General features: G+C 40.6%; 2 protein-coding genes across 7 annotated transcripts in view; both read right to left on the reverse strand.

Moving 5' to 3' along the window:
• NEXN (nexilin F-actin binding protein) overlaps positions 1-6,643 on the reverse strand; it is a 53,592-nt gene extending 46,949 nt beyond the window's left edge. For 2 of the 5 annotated variants that reach the window (XM_060773776.2, XM_060773778.2), the window contains exon 1: positions 1,818-2,108. The gene's annotated coding sequence lies outside the window, so the exon portion shown is untranslated. Of the gene's footprint in view, positions 1-1,817; positions 2,109-6,554 lie in introns of those variants that run through there. The other 3 variants (XM_060773775.2, XM_060773774.2, XM_060773777.2) reach the window with 3 other exon arrangements.
• Positions 6,644-9,065: 2,422 nt separating this feature from the next.
• Positions 9,066-18,748, reverse strand: part of MIGA1 (mitoguardin 1) — a 47,805-nt gene continuing 38,122 nt past the window's right edge. For both annotated transcript variants that reach the window (XM_060773779.2, XM_067467813.1), the window contains 5 exons: positions 17,871-17,969; positions 17,365-17,499; positions 12,565-12,618; positions 10,277-10,393; positions 9,066-10,145 (listed from right to left, as the gene is read on the reverse strand). In XM_060773779.2, coding sequence (XP_060629762.2) covers positions 9,924-10,145; positions 10,277-10,393; positions 12,565-12,618; positions 17,365-17,499; positions 17,871-17,969 — 627 coding nt within the window. In that variant the 3' untranslated portion in view covers positions 9,066-9,923. The remainder of the gene's footprint in view (positions 10,146-10,276; positions 10,394-12,564; positions 12,619-17,364; positions 17,500-17,870; positions 17,970-18,748) is intronic.

Consider the following 18,748-nt stretch of genomic DNA (forward strand, 5'->3'; position numbering starts at 1 on the left):
ATTATTTTTGTCACCATTTTCTGGACACATGCCAGCATAAGATTCAATATCTCCCTTCAATTGCAGTGCCCAGAATTGGACACAGTGCAATTCCAGGTGTGGTCTGACCAAGGAAGAATAAAGAAGTAGCATGACTTCCCTGGATCTAGGCACTAGACTCCTATTTATGCAGGTCAAAATCTGATTGGCCTTTTATGCCGATGTATGACATTCCTGGCACATGTTGACCCTCCTCCCCAGGAGGACTCCAAGATCTTTTTCACACGTACTGCTGTCAAGACAGGTGTGACTCCAGGTGTGATCTGACCATGGAAGAATAGAGGGGTAGTATGACTTCCCTGGATCTAGACACTAGACTCATGTGCCTCAAACGGCCCTTCCAGGCAGGCCTATATATCCCAGGATCTGATCCCAGGTTTTCTGCTTTAAACAGGATTATATGAATCCCCTACTGGCAGATAATCTGGGATAAGCAGATGGCCACCCAGCCTCTGTTTAAAACCCTAAAAAAAAAGAGCCTCAATCACACTCTGGGACAGAGAGTTCCACTGCTGAATAGCTCTCACAGTCAGAAAGCTCTTCCTCATGTTCAGGTGGAATCTCTTTCCTGTAGTTTGATTTGAAGCCATTGCTCCACATTTGAAAGAAGCACCTGATTGGCTAGGAGTCAATGGAGTGCAGTTCCTAGCAGCCCAGAGGGAAGGGAGTGATGGGAAGGCCATGCAAGAAATCCCCGCAAGGCCCTGTGATTCTCAGGACTCCTGAACTAGACACGAATCTCCTCCAAAGCTAAAACAAGATCTCTTTCCATAGGAAAGAAGTTGTTCATTTTGAAAGAGTTCACTATTATTCATTGTTTCCTGTTTTCATGGAAACTTCAAGAATGTATCCTTCAAATGCATGGGTTGCACTGTATTAGTCTGAAAGTATAGGAATGTATCATAGAATCATAGAGTTTGAAGAGACCTTGTGGGTCATCCAGTCCAACCCCCTGCCAAGAAGCAGGAAAATCATATTCAAATCACCCCCAACAGATGGCTATCCAGCCTCTGTGTAAAAGTCTCTAAAGAAGGAGCCTCCACCACACTCCGGGGAGGAGAGTTCCACTGCTGAACAGCTCTCACAGTCAGGAAGTTCTTCCTCATGTTCAAGTGGAATCTCCTTTCCTGTAATTTGAAGCTATTGTTGTCTTCAGAGCAGCCGAAAACAAGCTTGCTCCCTCCTCCCTATGACTTCCCTTCACATATTGATACATGGCCCTCATCATGTCTCCTTTCAGCCTTCACTTCTGCAGGCGAAACATGCCTAGCTCTTTAAGCCGCTCCTCATAAGGCTTGTTCTCCAGACTCTTGATTATTTTGATCACCCTCCTCTGACGATCAGATCCTGGGATGTATAGGGCCTGACTCTGAGGCGGGTTGAACAACCCCTAAAAACTCTTGTAGTGACCAACAAAGCGAAGGAGACACTCTGTGGTAGAAACACCAAATAGCGAAACACGACACGCGTGAGGTGGCGGCGCGAGAGGAAGAGGGATTCTCTCCGTGAAACAAGAGTAAAGTCTATGACTCTCGCTTAGGAAACCAAACTTTGTAGAGAGAGAAAGGGTGGGCGTCTACTCTGACCATTTCATGCGGCTTCAAATCCGTATGAGGCCCGGGTGGTGGTGGTGGCACAAAATGCAAAACGCGAGGGGCTTTCTTTTGGGGGCGTTTGTTTGTTGGAAGCCAGCGTGGAGATGAATGAAATGGTGAGTGGAGAGGAAACAACCCCCTCCCCCCCCCCCCCCCCCCCCCGCCGTGGCTCCCTTCGCCTACCTGAGGGCCCCTCGCGCCTCCTCCTCCTCCTCGTCGTCGTCGCCTTCCTCTTCTCTCGGCCTGCAGCAGTTAATCCCAGCGGGTGGCGGCCTGTCTGCCTAGGTGGGTGGGCGGGAAGGAGGTTCGGGAGCGTCTGCCGCCGCGGCTCCCGTCTCTGCTGCTGCTGCTGCTACTCCTCTTCCTGCTCTTCCTTCTCTCGCTCACTCGCCCCTTGGCTGCGGCTCCGGCGCCGGGCGATGCAAGTTTCCATAAAAGTCCCGGTGCGCAGCTCGCGTCGCATTCCTCGCGCGCCTTCCCGGCCTCGCGGACGCAGCTGTCCCGCCGCGCGCGCACCACACACACACACACACACACACCCCAACTCACGCGCCCCCCCCCTCCTTTTTCTCAGCGCCTCTTGGCTCGGGTTATTTTGGGATGGGAGGCTATAAATATCGCCCCCGGGAAGACTCCTCTATTGAGGGTGGGCGCATCTTCCCCTGTCGCTAAAACTGCCAAAGCTCCAGGCCCTGGGATCCCAGGTTTTGGTGAAGCACCACCAGCAAGCACTCTTTGGGCAGAGAAGGAGAAATCCCTCCTCAAACAAGTATAGAATCCCCCCAGGATGCTATACCATTGAGCCATGGCAGTATTTTTAAATAAGCTCCAACAGCACTGATGCTATCCATCAGGCATGGGCAAACTTGGGCCCTCAAGGCTGTTAGGAACTGTGGGAGTTGAAGTTCAAAACGCCTGGAAGGCCCACGTTTGCCCATGCCTGATACAGATGCACCCCATATGATGCTTTGCATTTGCTCAAAGCCAACCTTAAAAACTCTGCCCCCCCCCCCCCGTGGCGCAGTGGGTTAAACCCCTGTGCCGGCAGGACTGAAGACCGACAGGTCGCAGGTTCGAATCCGGGGAGAGGCGAATGAGCTCCCTCTATCAACTCCAGCTCCTCATGCGGGGACCTGAGAGAAGCCTCCCACAAGGATGATAAAAACATCAAATCATCTGGGCGTCCCCTGGGCAATGTCCTTGCAGACGGCCAATTCTCTCACACCAGAAGCGACTTGCAGTTTCTCAAGTCGCTCCTGACACCACAGAAAAACAAAAGTCTGGCATAGACACTGAGAACTGGGAAGCCCTGACCCTTGACTGCTCCAGCTGGAGGTCAGCTGTGACCAGCAGTGCTGTAGAATTTGAAGAGGCAGGAATGGAGGGCAAAAGAGAGAAACATGCGAAGAGGAAGGCGCATCAAGCCAACCCCAACCGGGACCACCTTCCACCTGGAAACCGATGCCCTCACTGCAGGAGAAGATGCAGATCAAGAATAGGGCTCCACAGTCACCTATTAACCCATTGCCAGTACACTGATCCTGGAAGACTATCCTCCTCGGACAATGAGGGATCACCTAAGTAAGTAAGTAAGTAAGTAAGTAATGTTTCATCTAGCTCATTGGTTCTCAACCTGTGGGTCCCCAGGTGTTTTGGCCCACAACTCCCAGAAATCCCAGCCAGTTTACCAACTGTTAGGATTTCTGGGACTTGAAGGCAAAAACATCTAGGGACCCACAGGTTGAGAACCACTACGGTCAATAAGGAGCCTTCCGATGCACTCCAGGACAGGAAAAGCCCTCTGACTTAAACGCCACATCATTGGATGGAAAGCAATCCTTTTATTAAAGATAATCAAAAAGCAGTAAGGTAAAAAAGCACTTTAAAGAAATAGGTAAATCCAATTACTTAGGAAGATAAGCAGCAACAAAGTAGTCCAGGGTAATAGTCCAGCAAAGTCCATAAAAACAAAGTCAAAACTTCCCAAATAAAATGCAAAAAATCAGGAAACATGAAACCACAGCATGAATATAAAAGCATAGAATCCAAGAATCAAAACCATGAAACAAAGGCACTTAAAACATTAATTTTCCAAGCAAAGACAAGATCTTGACTAATTCCAAATGATGCTCCATCTGACTACATATCCTGTACTTGGGACTTTTATCTCCTCGTTAGCTATGTCTCTAGCACGCAGAAATTGATTTCTCTTTAGCTGAGAATTTATCTTTTTCTCTCGGAGCCTGGCAGAACGCCAAAGCCACTGTTTGGCTCTCCTGTTTTGACTGATCTCCTCCCATCTATCTATTTGCTCATTAATTTCTGCAGCTGGGCCAGGTGCCGAGCTGTTTTAATGTTCCCTATCAGGGGAACTCTCTGGTAACAATTCACAAAGCACACCATCATCCCCACACCCCTCAGGGACATTCTCATGGGAAACTACACTTTGAACGGGGATCTCCTGGTCATTCTCTGCATCAATATCACTGGCCAAACCATTGCCATCTTGAAACTCATCTTGCAACTCATTGACATCCCACATCCAAAGCACCCTGATCCTGAAATACCTTCAGTGGCAATGGGACCGGGTTGTGGCACAGCTGTTTGGGAGTCAGCTGCATTAAAATCACTACTGACTGAGAGGTCATGAGTTCAAAGCCAGCCCAGGTCAGAGTGAGCTTCTGGTCATTTGTCTAGCTTGCTGTCGACCTTTGCATCCCGAAAGACAGTTGCATCTGTCAAGTAGGAAATTTAGGTACCCCTTATGCGGGGAGGCTAATTTAATTTATGACACCATAAAACTCTCCAGCAGCATGCAAAAAGAATGAGGAAGTACTCAATCGCCATCATAATTGGATGGTGAAGCGACAGCTCCCCTGGTGGCCGGAATTCAAAAAGCATACTCTCATGAAGCTGGAAAGTTAAATAGCCTCTGTTTCTCTGTCTATATATGTGTGTTTATGGCATTGAATGTTTGCCATGTGCATTGTGATCTGCCCTGAGTCCCCTACGGGGTGAGAAGGGTGGAATATAAATGCTATAAATAATAAATAAATAAATCCTTGTGCTGTCTGGATTGCTGACCAAAAGGTCAGTATTTCGAATCTGGGGAGTGTGATGAGCTCCCGTCTATCAGTTCCACCTTCTCATGTGGGGTCATGAAAGAAACCTCCCACAGGATGGTAAAACATCCAGGCATCCCCTGGGCAACGTCCTTGCAGATGGCCAATTCTCTCACACCAGATGTAACTTGCAGTTTCCCAAGTCGTTTCCCTGACATGAAAAAAAAAATCTGGTTGATATTTCAGTACTGTTCCATTATCTGGGTGGAGGCCACAATGAGGTGCTAGAGAGAGAAGGATAGTCCATTTTATAGGGGTGGGTTGAAAGAGGAAAAACATGTCTCCCATTTTCCTGTTATTACCTCCACCCATGTCCCCCGTCATGGAAACAACACTCCTTTATGATATGGAAAGTGGGGAGGAGGAATAACCAGCAAAAAGGGGGAATTGATTCAACTTCAACCCACCCCCTGTAAAATGGACTATCCTTCTCTCTTTATCACCCCTTTGTGGCTTCCACCCTAATAATGGAACACTACCAATATTTCAGCCAAGTTGAGTACAGGCAGTCCCCAAGTTACAAACAAGATAGGTTATACAGATTGTTCTTAAACTGAATTTATTTGTAAGTCGGAACAGGTACATTTTTAAAGTGTAACTCCAGCCAAATATGTATATCTTTTGCGTATAGTATAGGGAAAGGTTGATCTTTTGAGTATAGTATAGGGAAGGGTTGATACCCCTGTGGGGTTTGTTTTGATGTCCGAGACCCTATTGAGAAGATTTCACCTCACTTTCTGTCACTGTGATCGATTTGAAAAATGTGGCTTATACATTCATTTATTTATTTACCTCATTTATATCCCGCCCTTCTCACCCTGGAAGGGGACCCGGGGCAGCTCACAACAAAGGCACAATTTGATGCCTTAAATACATATAAAAATAAAACATATACTTTAAAATCACATAATTAAAACATATTAATTGAATAATTACATGCAATCACTGATCCTTGTTGTGGAAACAAGGATCTGTGATAAAGCTTCAGTAATAACTCTTTTCAGGAGTGAATTTTTCTTCCCAGAGGTAGATTTCTCTCACTTCATGTTGTCTCACTCCTTTTTTTAACTATGAGTTGTGTATAAGTCAGGGACTTCCTGTTTGTTCTCACTAGCAGTTGTCTCTGAACAGGTACAGAGTGCTTTCCCTTTCTTGCTGAACATTAAGGGAGGGGGTCTTTTGAGAACAGACTGCTTCCAAAGAGGGGGAAAGAGTGTGTCTGGTTTATATGACTGAAGTGTTGAGTGTGTCCTTGCCAGTCTCTAGCTGCTCTCCTGAGCTTAGCTTGCAAATACGTGACCCTTTATCTCTCACCATCTCTTGCCAGTGTGAGTGTTGTTTATGCTGGCAAGGGATCATAAAATCATAGAGTTGGAAGAGACCACATGGGACAGCCACCATCAAAGCACCCCTGGCAGATAGTCATCCAGCCTCAGTTTAGAAACCTCCAAAGAAGGAGCTTCCACCACACTCCAAGGCAGAGAGTTCCACTGTTGAAAAGCTCTTATAGTCAAGAAGTTCTTAATCTTCAGTTGGAACCGCCTTTCCTGTAATTTGAACCCATTGCTCCGAGTCCTAGTCTCCAGAGCAGCAGATAATGGGAGCTGGATCCTAGCTTCGACGACAGGCAGTAGACAGTGTAAGGCAGTACTCATATAGGCCCAAATATGTGCAAATGCTAAATCATTTCAACAACTGCAACTGCAGAGACACTGTTTTCAACACTCCAGACAGCAGCTCCAGCTCGCTCTCAAATGTATCCTTAGCGCTATTATTTAGTAATTAAAAACATACTTACGTGTTATTTTTTCCCAATCCTTCCAGAACACACGTGTTTCTGGTTCAGTTGTTGGCAGTTCTTCTTTAGGACAGCACCCAACCCCTGAGCAGCTTCTTTTTTATGTATTAGAGCAACTGTTTCTGGAGGCTGTTAGACCCTGGTAGCTTTTTTATAGCACTAAAGTCATGGAGAGCAAGCAACTAATAATAGTAACTTACCAAATAATTGTAGCAACATGAACTCCAGTCAGCACCAGATACATGAAACTCATCAAGTGTTCTCAGTATTTTGGTAGTGGTGGGTCAGACCACTTTTAACATCAGCATTTCCACATTTCTAGGTGGTTCCACTGTTGAGGTAACATTAATTTGTGAACATCCACGACAAGTCACTTCAGCCTTTGATTTAGCGTGGGAAATACATATCTGTACAGATAATTTTAGTGGTTGTCATGAGCTCTTATGACATAGGGTGTGGTTGCGCTCTTGTATGCCATCAAATCATTTCAGACTTATGACACCTGTAAGGCCAAGTTTTCATAGGATTTTTTTGGGGCAAGATTTGTTCAGAAGGGTTGCCGTTCCCTGCCATTTGAGGCTGAATGTGTGTGACCTGCACAGTGGGTTTTCATAGCCTCTGGTTTCCCAAAGTCCAAGCCCAATAGTGAAACTACTATATCATCCTGGATCTAAGGGTGCTGTATTTATGTATGTATGTATGTATGTATGTATGATGATGATTATCATCATCATCAGTAGTAGTAGTAGTAGTATTTTGACTTAGAATGAGCTAGATTTGTGCTTTTATTTTGATTATTCTTCTGTCAAACACCAAAGGCTGGTGAATGCTTTTACTGAAGCAGAAAGCCAGACTAAATAAACTAATTCTTTTGTTTATTCATTCAACTAAAACTGCAGCAGTATTGCCAACAAGTACAGCATCTTGTTACTATCTCTCTACAAAGAGGAAGGGAAGCTCCTTGTGTGTATTACAGTTTTACTTAACAAACATTAAACTCTAGATTTAAAGTGTGTGAATGTATATAGAAATAAGGTTTTCAGGCTTGAATATGGCATTTTCTGTACCATGTCAAATCTCACAAATGAAGAAGCTGACTGGATGCAAATGTTTTTGTTTAGATAGACATTTCTATCATTGGCCTTCAGAAAGAAAGTAAAGACATGGCTGTGGGAACAAGTCTTTGGTTAGTAAGCAGTGTAAGAAATGAACAAGGATTTGTGTAATTGATATTTGGAATGGCCTCGGATTACGGTTTTCGGATAATGTGATTTTCATGTCTATATTAATATGTTTTAATTCTATGTTTTAATGTCTAAATGTTGCTTATATTTTATGGTTCAATATGGTTTTGATAATTTAATTCATAGTTTATGTTATTGTTGATTTTATGTTTTGGTATTTCGCATGAATGTTTGGCATTAAATTTTGCCGTGACTATGTTGAAAATCGCTTTGAGTCCTCCAAGGGGTGATAAAAGCGGTGTATAAATACAGTAAATAAATAAATAAAAATACAGTAAATTTCTGAATGGCTTTTACCAAATGGCTTTTTAAAGTATGTTATTATTTTTAATAATAACATGGACAAGTAGTATCTCGTAAACATGTTTTAAAGAATAATTTATGGAGGTCGACAATGTTTTGAAGAAAAAAGGACAGTAAAAACATCTGAAAAATAAAATAAACAGACTGTAGCAAGAGAGAGGAGGTGCCCATGCAAGCACTGTTGTTGCATTCCCACGTTTCTTCCGATTTATAGCAAGTCTAAGGTGAAATGAACACAGGGTTTGTCATTGCCTTACTCTGGCTAAGAGATTAATTTATGTGGCTGAATGGGGATTTGAACTTCACCTTGCCAGAGTTGTAGTACAATACTCAAGCCACTACTATACTATACTATACTATACTATACTATACTGCACATCTTGCATTTTAAAACGTCCAGTAGCATGGATTTAATAGTGGGAGCATTAGACTCACAAGGCTTACTCAATGGGTTCTAATAATTTGCTGTGTAATGAATGGTGGGTAATCCTATCTTTTTCGCCACCTCACCAAAAGGAAACTTGCAAAGCAGTCAGTTATACAGGCACTTTTATGGGAAAATAGGCAGACAGCACCAGATAGCAATGTCAATCATTCCATTAGAGCAGGCATAGGGAAACTTCGGACATCCAGGTGTTTTGGACTACAACTCCCACAATTCCTAACAGCCTACCAGCTGTTAGGAATTGTGGGAGTTGCAGTCCAAAACATCTGGAGGGCCAAAGTTTGCCCATGCCTGCATTAGAGCCTGCAATCGAACTGTTTGAACTGGTCATCTTGTGTTGTAGAATAAACCTGTGTTGTAAGCCTATATATTATATGGCAGTATAGATCCAGCCTCAGAAATATTTTCAAGGACCAACCTTCTTGTATAACATACATAAAGAAAAAAACCATTGTTTACAGTTGTTTGCATTGTCCTTGTCTAAATCAAATCCTGGATGTTTGAAAAAGAACATAAAAATTCAAAATGATAACAGAGCATATATTTATGTTTGTTGCATTATTATCTTTTTTTGACATACATTTTTCTTCTTAAAAATAGACTTTCAGTGTTACATTCAAACAAGACAAGGTTCCAGCTTATTCGTAAGTAGTATAAAGTTTTAAAAGCTCTCTAAAGTTGGAAGGGAATTAAACCAATTTGTAAATGATTCTAAAACAATTGTTTAAGGCCTCCCCAGATTATGATTTCAAAAGAATAAAAGACTAGGAAAGAGGAATTTACCCAGATGTAAATTAGCACTTAACTTTAGTAATAATACCCACAGAAATAATTTTTTTCTAAATGCTGAATGCATTTACTCATTCTGTAGCATTGTAAATGATAGCTTACACACGCAAAACATCATTTCTCACTGCACATGTTATTTAATTGCACATGTCTCTGGAGACAAAAAAAAGGTGTACAACTTGGCAAACATATGGCCAGCAGAGCTTTTGAAACTTTCTACTGAGTAATTGCTACTATATAAACCTCTGAGACAAATATAGTCACTATACCACATATCTTTGTATCACTTTAAATTACAAATAATTTATCCAAGCCAAATTACAGCATTTTCACAAATAAATTTAAATTAATTATTTTTTAAAAAAGGTTGGGACATAGAACCAGAGACAATGAGCTCGTCCTTTTGAGACACATACAGTATTTAAGCAATGATTTCCAAATGTTTTAAACCTCCCTGAGACCATATTTAACAACTTTGTAGATGTTCAGGTCCTTGTTTAGAAATAAACACAAGCAATGACAAGTTTCTTTAAGGGAGAGGGGCGAAAGGCAAATGATTGTGCTCATGTTAAGAATAAAAAAGGAAACTCATTGTACTTTGGCTTCCAAAAGGCCACTGGCTGCTGTGGGTCCGCCGCATGCGCTGACGCAGCCGCTGACGTGTCTCAGGGAATCGGTCCCAAGATAGGCCAGGAGGAGTTCAGTGTGCCGAATCAGCAACTGCATAAGGTCTTCGGTTAGGTTGTCTATTGTGGAAAACCGCACCTTTTCAAAGTCAAAAATGTCCTTCAGGAAATAAAGAACCTGATCCTAGTGAAAACGAAGGCAGAGCAAATTCAGTTATGCAAATTACAAGACTTATTGCACAACAAACATGTCTTTCTAGTTTTATCCTTTTGATTACTATATAGGCACTCTTATGGCAAAAGGAAGTTTCATACCTTGAAGAAGCTGCATAATTCATAGAGAGAATTTCGAGGACCCAAGAAGCCCCAGGCCAGAACAGGACTAATGTGCTCACAAATAGCGTAGAAATGGGCAAAGAAGCCATCAGAAACCTGGTGAAAGCATTAACATATTTCAATCAGCAATTATCACTACATAATTAGTGCCTTAAATTAACATATTAAAATTGAAATGCTACATATATTTTTCCAGAATATGTCTCAATGAGCTCAAGGGATCCTCCAGCCAGTATATATGCAGCTGTAAAGGCTGGAATCCTAAAGCTGTGTTTAACACCCATTAAGCTCAGTGAGCCTTAAGTTTGAGTAGAGCTATATGGTATTACCAGGCAATCACTTGGCAAAAAGGGTGACTTTTAATATCAGTTTTATACTAACTAAGAGGTCCAACAATGAGAGATGAATCTATTTCACCATGTGTCTAACACAGTGTTTCTCAACCTTCCTAATGCCACGACCCCTTAATACAGTTCCTCATGTTGTGGCGACCCCAAACCATAACATTATTTTCATTGCTACTTCAGAACTGTACTTTTGCTAATGTTATGAATCTTAATATAACTATCTGATATGCAGGATGTATTTTCATTCACTGGACCAAATTTGGCACAAATATCCAAATCGCTCACATTTTAATACTGGTAGAGTTGAGAGGGGATTGATTTGTCATTTAGGAGTTGTAGTTGCTGGGATTTATAGTTCACCTATAATCAAAAGAGCATTCTGAACTCCACCAACGATAGAATCAAACCAAACTTAGAACACAGAACTCCCATGAGCAACAGAAAATACTGGATCTGATGGGCATTGACCTTGAGTTTTGGAGTTGTAGTTCACCAACATCCAGAGAGCACTCTAGACTCAAACAATAATGGATCTGGACCAAACTTGACATGAATACTCAATATGCCCAAATGTGAATACCGGTGGAGTCTGGGGAAAATAAACTTGACATTTGGGAGTTGAAGTTTCTGGGATTTATAGTTCACTTACAATCAAATAGCATTCTGAGCCCCGCCAATGAGAAAATTAGACCAAATTTACCACACAGAACCCACTGTGTTTACTGATGGCCTTTGGTAACTCCTCTGACATCCCCCTCATGACTCCCCCCCCCCCCCGGGATCCCGACCACCAGGTTGAGAAACACTGGTCTAACAAGTGTTTAATGTATATTTATACAGACATCAGTTTCTGCCATGGACTAAAGTAAAGCTATTTATAAAATGTTTTTAAAGTCTTGGGATCTCTTCCATAAAACTGTAAACATAAATTTATACCTAAAAGTCTGTACTTAACAGACTAATCAGATCAGCCCCCTTCCTCCTGACCTTCAGAAATAAAGTAAAAATATGACTTTGGGACCAAACCTTAATAGTGCAGTGCAAGAAGTGAAGTTGGAATATGTGCAATAATGACTGGAATGGCTTTTGACTGTGATTTCAGATTACGTGGTTTTAACAATGGGTTATAATGTTTATGTTGCTTTTAATGTTATGTTTTTAATGTATATGTTTATTTTATTGCTACATGTCTGTTTGATATGGCATCAAATTGTTGCCTTTTGTAAGGCCACTCTGAGTCCCCTTCGGGGTGAGAAGGGCAGGATATAAATATGGTAAATAAACATTGAGGCTGTTCCAACCATCCTAAATTGAGCAACACTTAAGCATCTAGATTAAATGCAATTTAATTTGGAAGAACATTTGATCTTTTTTTTCTCTGAATGGTAAGTAAAATGGTATTGAAATATTTCTTACAAATACATAACAATATTAAAATGACAAATATTTTGCAATTTACTTGAAGGAAGTCTATCATGTTGAAAAATATGAAATGGCTACTCATGGATAATCTACTCAGTTTTTCATGGTTGGAACATCAACTAATGGGATCCAATGACACTCGGGTCCCCTATCCTTCTAAGCACCAACAATAGCAAATGGTTCATTCCCATTGCATACAGTACTTTATTCACATACAGTTTTCCTCTCAATACGAATTTGCTTCATTGCATATTTAAATATTGTTTTGGCATGGCATTCCATGCCTCTCTTTTCAAATTCCTAAAGTCTGTGATCTATCAAAATGGTATGTATGTATGTATGTGTATATATATATATATATATATATATATATATATATATATCTCGCAGCTGTGTCAGACACAGTTGATAGTTGTGCTGATCTCTAGTTGTGCTCATCACAGGTTACAGTGCTAGATAATGACTATTGTCTTTACAAACAAGACACTGAAAACTGACCTTCATTTTTTGCTTTTTTTGTTTCAAGACTGACCAGCAACTGGAAGCCACAGCCTAAAACAAACAAATAAACAAATAAAAGATGCGTATACATTTGAAATACTTCCTCTTTATGAATAACAACTTTAAATATCTCATTTTTGTCTCCTGACTTATAACACTGTGTGATGACAGGGTTTGTAATATTGTTTAACACTGTGTTATTGTTACATATAAAGTAACATTATAAAACTCATAATCACAATAATATAAAATCAAGAAAGAAAATAGATGTTTTATTTTGCAACACTGATACATAACAACCCATATACCTTAAAGCAGTAGTTCCCAACGTCTGGGCCTTGAGGTGTTTTGGACTTCAACTCCCAGAAATCCCAGCCAGCTTACCAGCCCGTAGGAACTGTGGGAGCTGAAGTCCAAAACACCAGGAGGTCCAAAGGTTGGGAACCACTGCACTAAAGGCACCAGATCTCATCAGCTATTGGAAGCTAAGCAGGGCCAGCCCTGGGTAGAACTTGGATGGGAGGCTGCCAATGAATATCATGTGTTATAGTTAATATTTCAGAGGAAGGAACTGGTAAAACCACATCTGAGAATTCCTTGAATAAACACCCTATAAAATTCATGGGGTTGCCATAAGTTGAAAGGTGGCTTGAAGGCATGCACAAACATACCACAATTACAAGTTTAAGGAATTGCCTACATTTGTGGCAAGTACATATCTCTATATCCCATGGGCTTAGCGCAGGTCATGGCAATTGTTCTATAAATAAATGCTATGTCCTGTCCACTGGGCCTCTACAAGTGTGCTGTCTATGGATGTACAATACTCCTACAGCATCTGAAACTGGCTACTTGGAAAGATAGGATAGATATAGTCCAGGGGAAACTACTTTTCATTTTCAAATCCCATATGTTGCATAGTATACCAAAACTGAATTATTACTGGTGAACTATGAAAATTATAAATGGGGAGGCCAGGGTGTGTGTGTGTGGGGGGGATTTTGGCAGGCTTTGAGGCTGACTTTCCATGCCTAGCAACCAGCAGAGGCCATACCAGTCTCAAACAGCGTTGTAAAAAATGAAAGTCTCCAGCAGGGCCCAAAATGTTTTGGTCCTGGTTGGAGGCGTAAATGTGTGTGCTTCAATTTCCTGGCCTCTGCTCAAAAAAATTAAGAAAGTTAATTTCTAAAATTGGCTTTCAGATAAGCTGCTCTGAAGAGTCCAGTAAACATAGGAATGTTCATTGTATTAATTAGTGTTAACAGCTCTAGAGGAAGGCATTGCCTATTAAATATTTCTTCTTGCCAACTATGGGTAGCAGCAAACGTTTTTTCAAATGCCTTGTGAAGTATATAGCTTTTAATTATATGGCAATTAAACTCCTTGTGTTTTCATTTTCTAATTTTATTATAACTTAAATTCAAGCCAATGTTCCCCAATTTTTTCACATTAGAAGATTTTTAAAAACCAGATATTCTTTATTTTTAGCCTTGAAAAACATGAACAGAGGCACATACTTTTTCATTTGAGCAGCATTGTAAAAAGAAAGAAAGAAAGAAAGAAAGAAAAAGAAAGACCCGTCTCCAAGGGGGGGAGGAATACTTTAAATACTTTTTGAATCAGCTAAGCAGTTTTGCCCTAATAAGGCTTGAAATAATACAATATACAGATGGCAAACCTAGACTCTTATCTCCCACAGGGCATAACAGAATTTGAATGGAATGGAAAAGAATTCCCCTTTTAGTATTAGGAGGTAAATTGCCACTGACAAAAACCCATATATAACCAGGGGAGGGAAAAAAGCACTCCCAACACTGATGTCAAGTCCTCCACAACATGAGACTCATGGACTAATTATGACTTCGTCAGAGAATCCAAATATCCACTGTTCACTCCCATTTAACTATTCTTTGTCAGGAAATCTAAAGCATACATAAACTGATTGAAAGGAGAAAGAGGAGGAAAAAAGGGGAGGCCATAAGCGTATATTCAGTGCAGCTCTTTCTGGATTCAGAGCCTTCCATGGTAGAGTTGGTGCCTTTCATTTTAGTGTGTAGAAGCTTCCAGGCACAGCACAGATAATGTGTGCAGAATTAAGGAATACATAAATGTAGGCTAAGGTTGGTGTGTGGAAATAAATGATATAAAGGATGGACGAAACTGTTTTTCACTGCACGCACCAACTGTAGATCGCACCATTTCATTTGCAGCAAATAATGCAACCAAGAGTCATTTCCAGGATTTTTAGACTTTTTGGAGTGGTTTGCAAATGCTTAAAGGCTAATTAGCCATTTGGCAATAGCCTTTTTGGCAACATTTTGTTTTGCATCATAAATACCATGGGAAACATAAAGGGCTACCGAAATGGAGTATGGCCCATGGACACAATGCACAGTCCATAGTCCATACTTTGTCTTTGATTCAAAGGGATTAAATTAGATTTTAAGTGAATAACCTGGTAGAGTGACCATTTAAAGGAGCAGAAAAACAAGGTAACAGAATTGGATATGGACTAGGGCAAAGAAAGAAAGAAATGGGGATGCAGAGAGAATTGTATACAGTTATAAGTGAAACTTCCAAGAAAGGCACTGAAATGTGTCCAGTAGGATGACAAAACATAAGAGATCATTCTATGTAATACAAAGGTAAAAATTAAAGAAAGAAGAGATAATAGGCTGTTACAGTACACAGATTGAATTTGTAACAACCCTCTTGAGTTTTTTTTAGCTGACATGGATAAGAGGAAATGAGGAATATAAGAACGTGGGAACTGATAATGGGTGGTGCAATGGGTTAAACTTTTGTGCCGGCAGGACTGCTGACTGAACGGTCGGCATTTGAATCTGGGGACTGGGGTGAGCTCCCATATGTTAGTTCCAGCTTCTCATGCAGGGACATAAGAGAAGTCAAAGCATTCCCTGGGCAACGTCTTTGCAGATGGCCAATTCTCTCACACTAGAAGCGACTTGCAGTTTCTCAAGTCGCTCCTGACATGAAAAAAATGGGACGTGAGTAGCACATAAAATCTACGTTAGTGTCTCTGTACATCCTGAAATAAGTACACCTTTGTGCACTGAACAGCAGCTCTACACCCTCTGTTCAGCCAATTTTGCTTACATGCCCCTCTTAGATCTTTGTCCTCAGTCCACAATGATTTACTTCCAAGGGAATGGGCCTGATAGTCCTGTTCAGTTCTGATTTATAGCCCTGTAGAACTTCCCCTCTGAAAATGTGGAGACCCATAAAAGTTGCTGTAAACCAAAAATGTTTATAAAACAGTGGACTGTGCAGATAGCAGTAAGGGCTTTTTGGCCAGTTAACAAGGTGCTCCTATTCACGCCATTTCCAAGAACAAATAGTACTTATGAATGTCATGTTCCAGTGGACAAACTGAAATGACCATTATGTTCTTGACCTGTCTATGAACAGGAAGAGGCATCTGGTTTTCTACTCAGAAAAAAAAAAGAATTCTTAGTCAGAAAAGCTGCATTCTGATCTGTCAAATAAATCCATAACACTTCAATCAAATCCACAACTTAAAACAGGATTCCTAGCTTGTGAATTAGTCATAAAGTAAGAGACTGAGGAACAACTGGTAATCATTAGAGGTGTGCACTATTTTTAAAAAACCCAACTTCATTTGTCTCAACAAAAATCAAGCGACCCCCATTTTGATTCTAAAGTGTTTTGGGAAAGTCATAAGTGATTTGTGTTGAAATTATTACAGAGTTCCAAAAAGGCTGTTAGTTTTTCCTTACGCCAGTGGGGACACTAATGGAGCTCCTCCCTCCATCGGTTTTAGGGATATTGTGATGAAACTTGATACAACTGTAGCATACATTTACCACTCTGTGTCCCCCCACCTAGTTTCAGAACGTTTTCCACATCCACTGATTTTTGGGAATTTTAAAAAGTTTTTAATGAACACCTTTTAAATAAAACCTGCAAGAGCTATCTCTTTTAATTTCTATACAATGATACAATATAACCAGGGTGCTCCCCCCCCCTCCCCAAGTTTCGGAAAGATTTGCACATTCACTGGTTTTTAGGGAATTTTAACCAACACTACTATTTCACTTGAAGACCCCAGGGGCCATCCAGTCCAACCCCCTTCTGCCAGGCAGTAAAAGCACAGTCAAAGCACCTCCAACAGATGCCTACCCAGTCTTTGAAACAATAATAACAACAGCCTACTAGGTAAACTTTGGAGTTACTGCCTCGCAAATTTGCCTACCTCACTGGGTTGATTCAACTCCCAACAATCCCCTTTTATTTTTAATATCCTTTAGAGAAGGAACACGGGTTTTCCTCCATCAAAACTTTCAGGGAGGAGGAGAAGGCACAAGGCGGTAAGCAGAGAGAGAGAGAGAGAGAGAGAGAGAGAAAGCAAGAAAGCAGAATCCCACACAGGCAGGATATAAAGTAAGGCAGGATGTAGATTAAGCCAATAAAATTAAAATAAAAGGGCAGCACAGATTCATAGTGATTTAAAAAAAAAAACAGAAAGAAAAAAGATGGACAAAATAAAATAAAAAGTCATTAAACAGCTATTAGGGTAGATATGAGATTGAGGAGCTACTAATCACAGATATTCCCATGTAACTACAGGATGTAAAATATTTCCAGTTTAGTTTCTGTTGCCAGTATCTCAAATTGACTTCTTAGTTACAATGCAGTTTCTTCAACATTTAAAAATTATTCAGAGGATTGCAGTTACTAAAATCTATCCTATAGATAATGAAAAACACCTGGAGAAATATTGAACCATAGAATAGAATGTAGCACATAGATACTTACAGTTTCTTTGAATGAAGAATTTAGCCAATGGTTATTAACCACATTCTGTATAGACATAGGTGGATTCTCTAAATCTTCAAAGGAATCCATTAATATGAAGTCCAGAACAACATCATAGAAATTTAGATGTTTCACCTACATTTGGATGTGATATAATTAATGAAAATTATTGTACCCATTTAATAATAAATACAGTATTTAAACTGCACCAAAAAAGCTATTGTTCACCCAGACTACAGAGAGCCCTGTGACTCCCATCGACGATGGATCTGGATCAAACTTGGCATGCCTAGCCAACATGACCATACTGGTAGATTTGAGGAGAATTGATCCACAATGTTGGGAGTTGTACTTCACCCATATATGTATGAATTTTCTAATGGAAGCATTCATAAAAACCAAAAGTAAACAATGACTACTTCTTACAAATAGTATTACAAAATCTCTAACCTGAGCATCGGCTGGTACCTTAACTAGTGAAACATATATAAATGGAATATACTTACTCCACAAGCAGCAAGCTCAATTTCAGTATTAGCCCAGTGATCTGTTTGTTCTAAAAAAGTAATCATTTCATCAAACACTTCTTCAAATTTATTGGGGTTCTGTAAAATAAACAATAAATAACATAGAAAGCATATATATCATTTGATGCACAGTTATTATCAAGAAGTCAAGAGGGAGGCTTCAATCTAATGCTTCATGTCCATGTCAATGAGCACCCGATGCTTCTCTGCTAGTGGTTTGGTACATTTCTATTACTGTAAAACCTCAACTTGAGAGCGTCCCAAATTAAGAGCGTTTTGAGTTAAGAGCTGTCACTCGGCCCAGGTTTCACTTTTTTAATAGGAGTGTTTTGAGTTAAGAGCTAATGCCAGAGGGAGCGCTAGCACTAGAGTACAGGGCTTTAGGGCTTCAGGGGAGTGGCCTCCATGCCTTGTGCTCTTAACCACTTTGAGAGATTGGAATCCACTTTGCTCTTGTCCCTTTTGTTATTGTTCGCTTTGAGGAACTTTGGGTTTGCGTGTTTTATTCCCGGTATGTTTAGCCTCATGAGGAGAGGGAGGGGTGGTGGTGGTCCGGAGGTCAGAATGGATTAATAGCATTTCAATGGGAAATTTGCTTTGAGATAAGAGTGTTTTGAGATAAGAACTCAGTCACAGACCACATTAAGCTCTTAAGTCAAGGCTTCAATTTGATTAGCTCCTTAAACTGGAATCACTAAACATATGGGCCTTCATCAACATCTGTGTCTAAGAACTAATACCAAACACATCTGCTAGACACAGACCTACTTTGTATTTGTAAAAACAATTTATCATATTTCATATTTATTTCTCTAAATTGAAAATGAGAATACTTGTTCCATCTCCATTTGGGTTAC

Source organism: Anolis sagrei, chromosome 4 (assembly GCF_037176765.1).
Source record: "Anolis sagrei isolate rAnoSag1 chromosome 4, rAnoSag1.mat, whole genome shotgun sequence".
NCBI lineage: Eukaryota > Metazoa > Chordata > Lepidosauria > Squamata > Dactyloidae > Anolis > Anolis sagrei.